The 14,854-nt window shown below is 43.2% G+C and overlaps 1 protein-coding gene across 1 annotated transcript in view; it reads right to left on the reverse strand.

The window, feature by feature from the left end:
- The window catches only part of PTGFRN (prostaglandin F2 receptor inhibitor), a 100,651-nt gene that overhangs the window by 34,104 nt on the left and 51,693 nt on the right, over window positions 1-14,854 (reverse strand). The window contains exon 4 of the mRNA XM_003409611.4: window positions 10,445-10,825. Within this exon, the coding sequence (XP_003409659.2) occupies window positions 10,445-10,825 (381 nt within the window). The remainder of the gene's footprint in view (window positions 1-10,444; window positions 10,826-14,854) is intronic.

Here is a 14,854-nt window from a genome sequence, read left to right on the forward strand (position 1 = left end):
CTCAATTAATCTTCCTAACAACCTTATGAAATAGGTACTATTGTCATGTACGTTTCCTAAATGAAAAACAAACCAACCAACCAACAAATCCCAGAGGAGTAAAATTAGAAGACTAAGCTCCTGTTGCGTGTGAGCAGAATTAAATGAGTGTCTTTGGCTCCACATCCTGGCTCCCAGTACGGACCAAACCGCGCAACCTCATTACACACCCAGATTATTAACGCTTTCTCAAAGACTTCTTCTTCCCAGAAGACGAGAGTGATGACAACAGCTGAGACACTAATCCTGAACTGTGTACAACAAGGCCATGTTCTAATGCCCCCTTTGAAACCAAGCTAACTTGGTACAGCTAGTTAGACGAACAGGCTGCATGCTTGAGTTAGAGGAAACAGGAGAATGAATGCCCTTGTCTCTACTGAAGATGAGGTTTTATTAACCCCAAGTGACAGGGCATGTACTTTAGAGGCAGCTGATCATGTTAACCAATTGTCAAAAAGAGTTGCATGTTGTTGTTGTTGTTCTGCGTTCAAGTCGATTTCGACTGACAGTGACCCCATGTGACAGAGTAGAACTGCCTCATAGGGTTTCCCAGGCTGTAATTTTTACCAGAGCAGATCGTTAGGTCTTTTCTCCCACGGAGCGGCTGGTGGGTTCTAACCGCCACCTTTCAGTTAGCAGCCGAGCACTTAACCACTGTGCCACCAGGGCTCCTTCATCATTTGTATAGCAATTACATATTCTCTAACATTTAAATAGACGAGGCTATATAAGAAGCAATTGTTATTGGGATTTTTTTTGGGGGGAGGCGGCACTTAACCTACCTCAATGCAAGCATCATCATGAAGCTGTATTCAGCATTAGCCATTTCAGAGCAATTAAAATGATATCATTAACTCTTTGATGGTCACGAGGGTGGGGAGGAATGGGGAGGAGAAATCACTAACTAGATAATACACAAGTGTCAATTTTGATGAAGGGACAGATAACAACACACAATATAGGGGAAGTCAGCATAACCTGACCAAGACAAAGGCATAGAAGTTTCCTAGACACAGCCAAACACCTTGAGAGACTGAGTTGGTGGGGCTGGGGGCTGGGGAACAGTCTTGGGAGACATCTAGGTCAACTGGTACAACATAGCTCATAAAATGTTCTACATCCTACTTTGGTGAGCAGTGTCTGAGATCTGAAAAACTTGCAAGTGGCCATCTAAGATATATCTATTGGTCCCATCCCATCAACAAGAAACGAAAATGAAGAAAATCAAAGACAGAAGGAAAATATTAGTCCAAAGGACTAAAGGACCACATGAATCAGAGCCTCCACCAGCCTGAGACCGGAAGCACTAGATGGTACCTGGCTACCACCGCCAACTGCTCTTACAGGGCTCACAAGAGAGAGTCCCAGACAGAGCGGGAGAAAAACATAGAACAAAACTCAAGTTCACAAAAAAAGATGACAGTTACTGGTCTGACAGAGACTGGAGGAACCCCCGAGACTATGGCCCCCAGACACTCTGCTGACCCAGAACTGAAACCACTTCTGGAGCCCACTTTTCAGCCAAAGATTAGACAAGCCTATAAAACAAACAAGTGAGTAACATGCTTCTCAGTTCAAACAAATATAGGAGACTAAATGGGCAACTCCTGCCCAAAAGCAAGACGAGACGGCAGGAAGGGACAGGAACTGGACAAACAGACACGGGGAACCCAGGATGGAAAAGAGGAGCATGCTGTCTTATTGAGGGGATTGCAACCAGTGTCACAAAACAGTATGTGTATAAATTTTTGAATGAGAAACTAACTTAAGCTGTAAACTTTGACCTAAATCAAATAAAACCAAATCTAGTGCTGTCGAGTTGATTCTGACTCATCACCTAAAGCACCATAAAATTTGAAAAAAAAAGTTCTACATCCTACTTTGGTGAATACCGTGTGAGGTCTTAAAAACTTACAAGCAGCCATTTAAGATACATCTATTGGTCCCAACCTGTCTGGAGCCATGTAGAATGAAGAAAACCAAAGATAGAAGGAAAATATTAGCCCAAAGGACCAAAGGGCCATATTAACTACAGCCTCCACCAGCCTGAGATCAGAAAAACTAGATGGTGCCCAGTTACCACCACAGACTGCTCTGATAGGGATCTTAATAGAGAATCCAGGACAGGGCAGCAGAAAAATGTAGAACAAAATTCAAATTCACATAGCCCACCAGACTTACTGGTCTGACAGAGACTGGAGGAACCCCCGAGACTATGGCCCCTGGACACCCTGCTAACTCAGAACTGAAGCCACTCCAGAAGTCCACCTTTCAGCCAAAGATTAGTCAGGCCTATAAAACAAACAATAACACACGTGAGGAATGCGCTTCTTAGTTCAATCAAGTATACGAGACCAAATGGGCATCTCCTGTCCAAAAGAAAGATAAGAAGGCAGGAACAGACAAATGGACATGGGGAACCTGGCGTGGAAAAGGGGAACATGCTGTCACACTGTGGGGATTGTAACCAACATCACAAAACAATATGTGTATACATTTTTGAATGAGAAACTCATTTGAACTGTAAACTTCCACCTAAAGCACCACGAAAACAAAATTAAATAAAATGATACCATTAGAATGGAACATCTATAACCCACACCCAATGTCACACTCATGATTTCTCTTGTCATCCCCACTCACTCCCTCCTAAAGAACAAAGAGTGAATTACTAGGAAAGGGACTGGGTGTGGTCAGTTCCCTTTGGGAGCAGCTGCTTCCAGGACACACAGATTCCTAGTTCCTCCATGCCCAAAACAGACTCCAGATCTTAATTGGCTAGGAACTTGGTGGGGAAGAGTATGTTATAAATTGACTGTCCCTCAAACACTAATAAATCATCATTAGTGTTGAGCACTTAAGCGCCAAGCACTGCACTAATGAGCCCCTCATACGCACGATCCGCTCAAACCAAGAAAACCAAAGCTCAGAAACTCCAAGTGACACATCCAACATCGTATACATAGAAGGTGGGGGAGCAGGACTCGAACACTAGCCTCCCTGTCTCCAAAGCTGGTGCTCTCGACCACATGCTCTTTTGGCTGCAGAGATAATTTGAGACCAACAGCTGGTAATAGCTGCCCTTAAAATTTGGCAGATCTAAATCATCTCCCATATATGGCACAGAATTCTGAAGTTTCTACCAAGTACTTAGCAGATTAACAGCTCCTTTTAAAGAAAAATAATTACCTTACTTGCTGGCACACTGCTGGAAGAGGGGACGGTCCTCTGGTGAGGTAGAATGCAAATCAGGTTCTTAAGCCTTAATAGCGGAACTCAGCTCTGCCTCCTCCAGAGCCTTGCATGGCAGCCTGTGGAACCCTCTCCAATTAACACCACAGAAGGCTAGGACTTCAGGCAGAGAGCTCAATCATGAACTGATTAGTACCCAAACCCTGCCAAAGGCTCATTTAAGACAGCTGATAGTGGAGAGAAAGGCTTAATGTGCAGATTAACTAGCCATTTTCTCTAGATTGTCTAAGTTTTAGCCATATACTCAATTGGATCAACACAAAGCACCATTTGTCCCCTCTAGTAATTCAGTTTCTTACAGAAACTCCTTCCTTCACATTGCTTAAGATTTATGCCCTCAGCTTTTATACAGGGTGGATATAAGAGACATCCATTTAAACAATCACTTTAGGTCTTTTGTAAAAGAACAGTTGAAAGCACTGTCCATTATGTTACTCAATGCCCCTTAAATGAAAAAAATACATGATGGATTCAGTGCCAAGACAAAGTTTGTCTCTCTAAAAGGCTTTATTTTTTCTTTCATCAGATGAAAACTGTATAATCAAGCCTCTGCCTCAACTCTTCAAAAATTCAGAGGCAAGTTCAGTGCTCAGATGCAATAACTAATTCATCCCAACCACCTTACAATATCTATTGATTTTTTTTTGTCCCTTTTGAGCTTGATTCTATTTTTATGTCTCCTGCTTTATTTAAATCATGCTTCCTTTTGCAAGCCAACTTAAATATTTTTCTTTTTTCCCTTCAAAGTAGGACATAAATTCTAAGTACAAGAGGCTTTTTCTCACCCTTTAAAACAATCACCATGATCCTTCTGACTGCTACAAGTGCTCTTGGACTCTCCAGACCCGTTCACACGTTGCCCTGATCTCTGTCTAGTTAATACACTAGAGCACACGAAGGTCCCAGTCAGCTTCAACCCACTCATCCACCTCAGTGCACCAACCCGGAGCATATGAGGACAGAACTCTCCAGCTTTTAGGACTCTTACGCTCTAGAGTTTCAAAAGAGAAGCTTACCAGCAGCTTCCATTTCCTGTCTCTTGGAGTCGTAGCTCTTGGGGCCCTGAGGTACCATGTAAGAAGTCTGACTTCTGGAGAGTCAGACTGCTGGAGAGACCCCACTGGAGGCCCAGAGACTACATAGATAAGAGGGGGCTTAGCTAAGCCCAGCCTCCCAGTTATCCTTGCCAAGGTGCCAAACATCAAGACCATCTTAGATGCTCAAGATCAGCTCAGCCACCAGAATACCACCGAGTCATCCTGGTCACTGCCACATGGAACAGAAGAATTGCCCAGTTGAGTCCTGCCCGAATTCTTGACCCACAAAATCTTGAAATACAGTAAAAGAGTTGCTTTAAAAAAAAAAAAAAGGTGAAGCTTATTCAAGAATAGGCAAATGTATAGAGACCAAGGAGCCCTGGTGGCACAGTAGTTCAGAGCTATACAGCATGCTATGGCTGCTAACCAAAAAAAGGTTGACAGTTCGAATCTACCAGCTGCTCCTTGGAAGCCCTATGGGGCAGTTCTACTGCGTCCTATAGGGTTGCTACAAGTCAAAATCAACTTGATGGCAACGGGTTTTTTTTTTTTTTTTTTTTTTTTTAAATAACAGAGACCAAAGTTTATTTAGCAGTTACCAGAGGCAGGGAAGGTGGCACTGTGGTTAAGGACACAGTTAATAACTAGAAGGTCAGCAGTTCCAATATGCCAGCCATTCCTTGGAAATCCTATGGGGCAGTTCTACCCTGTCCTATAGGGTCACCATGAGTCGGAATGAACTTGATGGCAGTGGGTTTGGTTTTGGTTTCTCTGGTACCGGGGCAGGAGGGAGGGGGGAAGGAGGAATCATTGTTTAGGAAGTAGTGAGTTTCTGTGCATGGTAATCGGAAATTTGGCAATGATTATGCGTGATGGCTGCACATGATTAAAGTAACTGATATCACTAAACTGTATATCTAAAAAATGTTGAATTGGCAAATATTGTATTATATATATATGTTAACAAAAAAGGAAGAAAAAAAAAAAAGTGAAGCTCATTCCCAAGACCAGCTTGTTTCCACATAAGGAGGTGACAATACTTGGGACCACTGACCCTGGGCCATAATTCTCTCCAAGCCAACCTAAGTATCTTTTGTGAAATAAAAGAAACCAGCATTAACCACTGTGGTAGATTCTATTTTCCAAAAACGGCCACAGCAATATATCCCACCCCACAAGCCTTTCTGCAATATGACCTCTCTATTCTCCCATTAAGAGACCATTTCTCCAGTCCCTTGAATTTGGGTGGCCTCTGTGATGGCTTTGACCAATAGAAAACTGAGGAAATGACCTGTGACGGTTTCAGGGGCATAGCTTTTTTTTTGAACATTTTAGTGTGGTTTAGGTGAAAGTTTACAGAGCAAATTAGTTTCCCATTCAATTTATATACAGCTTGTTTCATGATTTTGGTTGTAATCTCCTCAATGTGTCAGCACTCCCCCCATCCCCCACCCCTTTTCCTCCTTGGACTCTCTGTTTCCTTTTGCCCAGCTTTCCTGCCCCTTCCTGCCTTCTCAACTTTGCTTTTGGGCAAATGTTGCCCTTTTGGTTTTGTATGGCTGATTGTTCTGAGATGCGCATCCCTCCTGGGTGTTACAGCTCTTACAGGCCTATCTTCTGGCTGAAAGGTGATCTCCAGGACTGGGTTCAGTTCCAAGGCCTAAGGGCCATAGTCTCAGGAGTTCCACTAGTTTCTATGAGATCAGTAAGTCTTGTCTTTTTTAAGAATTGGAATTTTGTTCTACATTTTTCTCCCACTCTGTCAGGGACCTTCTACTGTGATCCCAGTTCCAGGCATAGCTTTTAACCAGCCTGGCAACTCCTACTTCCTTATTCTTAGAAGCCAGCCACTATGTTAGAAGTGTGATTACCCCAAGAAGACCATGCTGTGAGAACCCCAAGCCATGTGGAGAGGCCCTGAAGGATAGGATACCTTGTGGAGAGAGAAGCCCAGAAGCACTGAGTTACATGTGCGAGGAAGCCATCTTAGAAGTGGATCCCCAGCCCCAACTGCCCTAGCTGGCGCCACGTGGATCAGAGATGAACCCCAGTTGAGTCTTTCCCTAATTCCTGACCCTGAAAATGATAAGCAAAACTATTTTTTTAAATTAGTTGTTTTTAGATGGAGATAGTGGCAGTACCTGTCTCTCAAAGTTATTGTGGGTATTAAAAGAGATAACGCATGTAAAGCCCTTAGCCCAGTGCTTGGCACACGTGAAGCACTCAATAAGTGGTAATTATTGTTTTTAATCCATAAAGTGGCGAAACTGAGAGTTTTGTGTAATATCTGAACAAGGAATCAGCTTTCTTAAAAACTTTTCTGTGACAACGTTTCACACTCATACAAAATAAGATGACCTACGTAAAAGGAGTATTTGGCATGTCACCTGTCTTCCTCTCTGTCTTGATGACTTCTCAGTTACCTCAAACAAGTCCAGCCCCAAGCTGTATTTGGAATGGCATTCACATATGACTATACACCCATAGCATATATGCAGAGACAACTACATAGTCCAGACCAGGCCCACAGGTTTCTGGGCAGACAATCTACTTGGGGGGGTCCTGAGAAAGATCTGCTGCTGTACTGGTGGCCCAACTCACCTCCTGACAACTGTCCAAGCAGTTGTAATGCTTTGAGTCACTGGCACAGGGAAGGACGGGAAGATTTAAGAGAGGAAGAAAGGAGAAGAATGCAGTTGTTTTTGATACCACTTCCACTCCCAGTAGGTTTGGTCATGTGAGAGCATCTGCGAATAATCTATAAGTGGAACATGATTGCACATATTTTAACATAAACCATGTTTTGGTACTGGCTTATTTATCCATTCAACCAGTATTTATTGAGTGCCTATTACATGCAAAGCGCTGTGCAAGGTCGGGGCTACGTATATGTTAACATCAGTCAGGGATAACTCTCCCGACTCCGCAGAAAAACAAACGACAGGATCCTGGGGATAATAGCTGAACCTTTCCCATAATTTCATCTCTTTCTTTCTTCTCACTCTCTAGAGAGCACAGCCACCTACAAATCCCTCCCAGTTAAAAGGAGTCCATTCCTTCCCAGGAGCAACCCTCCTGTTTTCTGACAGGGCCTGCATCTCCCCCTGGATATGCCAGGATCAATGCATTAGTACTTCAAAGAGGCCCTCAAATTGGAGTGCAGGCAGACTTTCTAAAAAAAAAAATCCTCAAGCTCGGATTCAGAAGCTGTGGGGGAGGGAACACAAAGAGCCTGCGCTGGGACTTCACAGCCCCGCACAATGCACTGAGGATCAGAGCTGCGAAACAAATTCGGCTCCAGAGATGAAAAATCTTCTTTTGGTGCTGACAACATCTGTTTTATTTTGAAGGTTGCTAAGGAGAGTTCTAGCTGGGCCAACATTGTTCCAGTTCAGTACTTCACAGTGAGTCTTTTGCACAGGGTTCAGGCGGCAGAAAGAAAAGCTCGCCAGATAAATCCCGCTCCTTTCACTTTTCAGATAGCAAAGAATGACTTTGCTGACGGGGATGACTAACACCCTGTTGTTGTTGTGTGCCTTCCAGTCAATTCCGACTCATAGTGACCCTATAGGACAGGGTAGAACTGTCCTACAGGGTTTCCAAGGCTGTAATCTTTACAGAAGTAGACTGCCACATCTTTCTCCTGCAGAATGGCTGGTGGGTTTGAACCACCAACCTTTAGGTCAGCAGCCAAGCACTTAACCACTGAGTCACCAGGGCTCCTTGACTCACACCCTGCTTAGTTTCAATGTGATTGGACTGTAAAAAAAAAAAAAAACTTTCTGCTTATTCTCTTGTTTATCTTCTTCTCCCTGTCCTCTTCTCTTCTCACTTGCTAACTCCCCATCCTTGTCAAATAAAGGCTTATTAAAAAACCCTTTCGTTGCTAAATTTTTATTAAAAAAAAAAATTTTTTTTGATGGCATGTGTTTTCAGCATTGGAATGCATGCTTACTAATTGAGTGTGTTTAAATTTTTGGTTGGTAATATGGATTTTGAGAAGTATGATCTGGTATTACAAGCCGCCAATAAGGCAAATGGCATTCTGTTACCACTGATCTGTGATGTGACAATATACCAATGAGGACTAAATAGAGAATTTACTCAGGCGCCTTTCCATTAGGTTACATGGGGAACCTCTGGTTTTCCAAATATGACATAGAAAAACCAAAACAAACTCATCAGGGCTCTCTATCACACAGGAAAGCCATAATTAGGCTTGCAAGCCTTCTCTCACAGAAATAAAGGAGAAAAAAGGCAAAAATTTACAAAACTAACACATCCAGGAAGCACCACCTAATAGAATGCTTAACCTACACAACAATGAGGCTCCAAGTCTGGTCTGTTGAGCTTCACACACTTCAAAAGGGACCCACCTTGATGTTAAATGCATTGTAACTGGAATAACTTATTATCTATGAGGTCCAGAGGCATAAAAAGTGGCCTGGATACCATTAACCCAATAGTAACTAAAGCATTCAAAAGAAACAGTGAGAATGCCGCTAAGGGGAAAGTTTCCATGCAGAGATAAGGATAAACTAAGTATGAGCTGGGGGTCAGGGCAGGAGGCTGTTCAGTATCAGATGAAGGAGTAAATTATTTCCTGGCCTATAAAGACCTGTTTTGTTGTTGTATGCTGTTGAGTCAATGGCGACTCATAGGGACCCTACAGGACAGGGCAGAACAGCCCCCTACGGTTTCCAAGGCTGTAGTCTTTACAGGAGCAGGCTGCCACATCTTTCTCCCGAGAGTGGCTGGTGGGTTCAAACTACCAACGTTTGGGTTAGCAGACAAGCACTTAACCACTGCACCACCACGGCTCCTTAAGGTTGTTTTACCTCCTAATAATCACAACAATATGAGGCAGTGGTGGTTCAGCGTAGAATTTTCACTTTCCACATGGGAGACCCGGGTTTGATTCTCGGCCAGCGTACCTCATGCCCGGCCACCATCCACTTGTCCGAAGTGGCTTGCCATGTTGCTATGATGCTGAATAGGTTTCTGCAGAGCTTCCAGATTAAGATGCCCTAGGAAGAAAGGCCTGGTGATCTACTTCTAAATAACCCAGTGCTTCGAAATATCAGCCAGTAAAAACCCTATGGGGTACAACAGTCTAATCCGTGAATGATCATGGGGATGGCACAGGATCAGGCAGTGTTTTCTTCTGCTGTACGTGGGGTTGCCATGAGTCAGGGACCGACTCCAGCAGCTAACAACCACCACAACGGTGCCAACTGCCTTCATCAGGGCTCAAAACCCTCATGGGAAAAGAAAGAGATTAGCTCAAATCAGGGAAGAATTTGACTGGGAGGCCTGTCCTCAGCTTTGTAATAATGGAGGAGGGAAGCAAAGCACTCCACAACCCCCTCAGCCCCAGCCTTCTTAAATTTACTTGCAATTACAAGATAGTAACCAAAATTAGGGAAAGTTAGGGTAACTCTGGCCCAAGAAGCAAACACCTAGGAAAAAAAGAGATGGGGAAGATAAGAATGGTAGAACAGAGCAGGACATGACAATGATCTTCACACAGAGGGCAAGCTGTTATAAAACGGATGGCAAGGTGGTCAACACTGAGAGTCATATTGCTTCTCTACCTGTGAAACGGCCCCTGGGGTGAGAGCGCCCAGCAGAAAAGCAGGAAGCCACCCACATTTAGCCAGTAACTGCAAAAAAAGTCACTTTTGCATTCCAGGGCATTTCAGTGGAAAAACTGCTTTCTGTTAACGGAAGGAATTCTCCTTCTGCATCAGGCTTTGGAAAAGCATCAGCTCCTGGTCGAGAGCACCTAGACATCTAGGAAAAGGAAGGCAAGAGTGGCAGCATTCACGCTGCGACAAAGATCCATTTCACAGAGCCATGTAGCAGGGCTCCTACCCTGTACATCTCTTGGCAACAAAAGAAAACGATATCCTCTCAAATGAGGGTATTGAAACAACTGAGGCCACATTATCTAAACATTTCCTTTGCCTGCCAGATTCTACTTCAGCCAGTTTGCCTTCACCCCCAGCCTGGGATATATCCAGGCTAACGTATGCTGTACTGATATAAAGAACGTCAGAATAATGCAAAAAGGGATTAAGCCAGAGGGGTAAAGAGCCACTCTCCATACCACTCACCTAGCCAGATCACATCCACACCGGCGGGGGCAGACATGGCCTCGGCCACCTTGTGCCAGCTCCTGTTGTGTCCAGGTACCCAGAGCGTCACGTGGCAGAAATAATAGCCGGAGTTTTCTTTGCCAACGTCGCGGACCAGTAAGTGGTAGGAGCGTGCATCCATGTGACTCAAAGCAACGTGAGGAGAGCTGTGCACCAGGGAATCACGGTCCATCCGTGCCAACACATGGGAGCCAGGCAAAGTGCTGTCTGGTGTCCTGCTGAAGTACCACGTCACCTCGGGCCGGATGTCGTCCATTCGGTCCGTCGTGATGTTGCAGGACAGGTCCAGTTCCTTTCCTTCAGCCACAGACACATTCCTGGCTACGGCTGCTCTTAGAACTTAAAAATTAAAAATAAATACGTCTAAATAATCTGGATTGTGCTTGCCCCTTCCACGCCCCTCCCTTTAAATCATCTACTTGTCAGTTCTCATTTACGGAATTAAGTCAAAAGGGTCTGAACAGTTGTAAGCATTTGAAAAACATTTATTGACTATATTAATGAAACATACCACATTCTTTTTATTTCATAATAATAATAATACATATCCATCAACAGATATATGTGACGGCACTGGGTTCTGGGTATCTATCAACAGATGCCTGGATAAACAAAATGTGGTATATGCCCCCAGTGGAATATTACTCAGCCATAAAAAGAAATGCAGTTCTCATACATGCTACATGGAAGATCCTTAAAAGCATTATGCTGAGTGAAATAAGCCAGACACAAAGGGACAAATACTACATGATTACACTTATACGGAATATCTAGAATAAGCAAATACAGACAGAAAGGAGATCAGAGGTTTCCAGGGATTGAGAGAAGAGAGGGATGGAGGGTGATTGCTTAATGGTTACAGAGTTTCTGTTTGGGGTGACGAAAAGGTTTTGGAAACAGACAGTGGTGACGGTTGCACAACACTGTGAATATAATTAATGCCACTAAACTGGACACTTAGAAATGGTTAAAATGGCAAATTTTATGTTATATATATCTTTTAACACAATAAAAAAAAATTTTAACGATAATTTAATATTAAAGAAAAGCAGCAAACACATGCATACTTACTATATGTCAGACAGGGTTCTAAGTGCTTTACAAATACTGTGTTTTTATGCAAATAACATGCACCTTCTGTATTTGTTTGCCAGCCTTGCCCTACCCCAAAGGTATTTTCTTAAGCACATTATGCTTTTTTTTATAGCAACACTTGGAAGATGACTGGCATGGCTGCTCTTATGAGGGTGTTTCACAGGGGGAGGGTACGGCCAACACACACAGAAGACACATGTTATCCGTGTAAAAATACAGTACTAATCTTCAAAACACCCTATGAGGTAGGTACTATTATTATCTTCATTTTGTTGATAAGGAAGCTGAGCACAGGGAAGTTACGTAACTCTCCTAAGGTCACACAGCTAATACGTGACAGAGTGGGATTCAAATACAGGTTGTTTGCTCCAAGGCCTCTGCTCTTCACTGTTACACTACTGTTTGATAAGAAGTCTGCTTACGGAAGCAGACCGCCACATCCTTCTCCAAGTGTGTGATATGGTTTGGTGATTTTACAGAGAAAGCACAGCTCAGTAAGGACTGATATATATTGTCAGTGTGGGGTTGGAGGCAGGAGGTTAAGAGGTAGAGGTAAACTGTCTGCCGAGTAGAAGACGAAAAATCCTAAACAGACGGACCAGGCAAGTAAACCCAGATGGTATTCCTTATGAGTCATGTCTTAGAAATATAATGTATTTAGACTACCATTTATTCCATCTGACAGACCCACCTGATGATCCAGCACAAAACATATATTCTAAAACCAAAATACAATGATTTGGGCATTTCCCATGCCACTGCCCTCCCTTGTTAGTGTGGGTAATTAAAAGTCGACTATCTTTAGATGCAACATTGAAGAATCTGACATCACAGTTGCTCGGCAGATCTAGTTTCAGTTTTCTCTTTCCAAAGTTTTTTTTACATAGAAACATTTTGCTCTATTCAGGAAATTAAAAAAACAAAAAACAACACAAAAGCCTGAACGTCTGTAATCAGAACAGAAAGACGTTCAATTTGTGGTAATGCTCTGGGAACAATTACTTAGATGACAAATAGCCAACGTTTCCCAGGGGATTCGCGTGGAGGCATATCTTGGTCTTCTAGCAAGAGCCATTCAGCATCAACCACTGTCTCCAATAAGCTCGATCGCAAAAGGCTGGTAACTAGTTTGACAAAGACCCAACACCAAAAGCCCACGCCCTTTGGAGTAAATTACTTTCACATGAATATTTTCAAAGCTCATCAAATTGTCAAGTATTCATTTCAAGCCTTGTTCAAGATCCACCTTGACAAAAGACAGAAAATGAGGTGAGCATAGTACTAGAAAAATGAATTTAAAAGCCCAATTTCTCACCTCCATCTACCCTCCAAATTCCTCCCCCTCTTTCCCTCACTCCTTTGGAGGGGCCAAAAGTCATGTGAGGGTAATCTTTTGAAAGGATTCAGTATGGACACTGCCTGCCTCTGCTGGTTCTACGGTTTGCACCACCCCATCACACTGCTCTCGGTCAGAGCTCCTGGAATACTGCCCCAGCTGCCCTCTGCTAGCCAGTCCTCTGTTGTTAACTGCTGTGGACTCAGCCCTGATTCATGGCAACCCCATGTACAATGGGATCGAACCATTGTACTCCATAGGGTTTATACTGACTGATTTTCACAAGTAGATTGCCAGGCCTTTCTTCCCAGTCTGTCTTAGGGATCGCCACTGAAGCCTGTTAAGCATCACAGCAACATGCAAGCCTCCACTGACTTATGGGTGGTAGCTGCACATGAGATACATCAGCCGGGAATCGAACTTGGGGTCTCCCACGTGAAAGGTGAGAATTCCACAACCGAACCACCACTGCCCTCTCTAGCCAGCCATCTATTAGATAAAAGAAGGTTCAGGAAGGATTCAGCTAAGTGAAGAGGTGGTCAATCCACAAAACAGTTGTGGATTGTATGTATGTATGGAGAAAACAAATTCCGAGGTATTAGAAATATTGTCAGGAATGTTCCTTTGACTGTATAGTTCATTTTGTAATTTTCTCTCTGCAAATGGCTCAGTATCTTGTGACATTACTAACCACATTTCCCACATGGCCAACCTCCCTTCTGCTACCATTCTGGGTTACTAGGAGGGGTCATTGCTGGGAGAGGGAAAGCTACTGGGAGCAGGATGAAGGGAAAAAATCAACCAGTTCTAAGGATTTGCTATGCAAGGGGGGACCTCGGACAAAGCCTTTGGTGGTGTACGCTTTCTCCTGCGGGATATAACTGCATCTGCAAATTACACAACCAAGATTTGCAGTAACCAGACCACTCCTATCGTAAGGGAGGAATACTGCCACATAGGTAACACAGTTGTGTTGTTGAAGGAGCCCTGTGCCATTTATCATAACAATGTGATAAGAATAAATAAGAAGGCAGCTACTGGTACTGCAGGTGTGGATAAGAAGAGAAAGACATCACCCTAGTGGTTCTTAAACTGGGATCCACAAAAAGAATTCAGGAAATCTGTCAATTTGGACAGGAAAAAAAAAATTCTTCTTTACTTTTACTAACCTTTACCTAAAATTTAGCATCTTCTTCCACAATGAACGTAAACCACAAACCAATGTAGTATTACCTGTTCCTAGGACTTTGCCCCCAAAGGAATTCAGACATTTTTATATCCCATTAGAGTTGTTGCAGATATCTTGAAATATCATTTATTTAGAAATTACAGTAGTTGTTAGGCCTGCTATTAGACTTTATTGTTTAATGCATTAATAAAGAAGCACAGTACAGTCATGCGCGGCATTAACGTCCGTTCGGTCAACATCCGACCACATATATGTCTCATGGTCCCATAAGACTGTACAGGCAGTCCCTGGGTTAAGAACGTCCAATAACCCATAGTTATGAACCAACCACCATAAAGCCTATTATATTAAAAATTCAAGGTACATACAATGGTTCGAATAACAAAAAGGCGCTACTTTGCGATGCACAAAAAAAAAATCATTACTGTTATTGCTGTATTACGTTGAAGATGTTTTAGTGTATCTGGAAGTGTTTCTTTACTGTTGTTTATGCACAGAAGGGTACCAAACCCAAATCACACCCACCACCGTGGAGTCGATTCTGACTCATTGTCATTCTATCGGACAGAGTAGAACTACCCCATAGGGCTTTCAAGGCTTTAAATCTTTACAGAAGTAGGCTGCCACATTTTTCTTCCGCAGAGCCGCAGGGCAGCTGGTAGGTTTGAACTGCCGACCTTTTTGTTAGCAGTTGAGCACTTAACCATTGCTATATCCCCACTGCTGCTGTGTCTATTCTGACTCACAG

The sequence above is a fragment of the Loxodonta africana genome, chromosome 3, assembly GCF_030014295.1.
Source record: "Loxodonta africana isolate mLoxAfr1 chromosome 3, mLoxAfr1.hap2, whole genome shotgun sequence".
Lineage (NCBI taxonomy): Eukaryota > Metazoa > Chordata > Mammalia > Proboscidea > Elephantidae > Loxodonta > Loxodonta africana.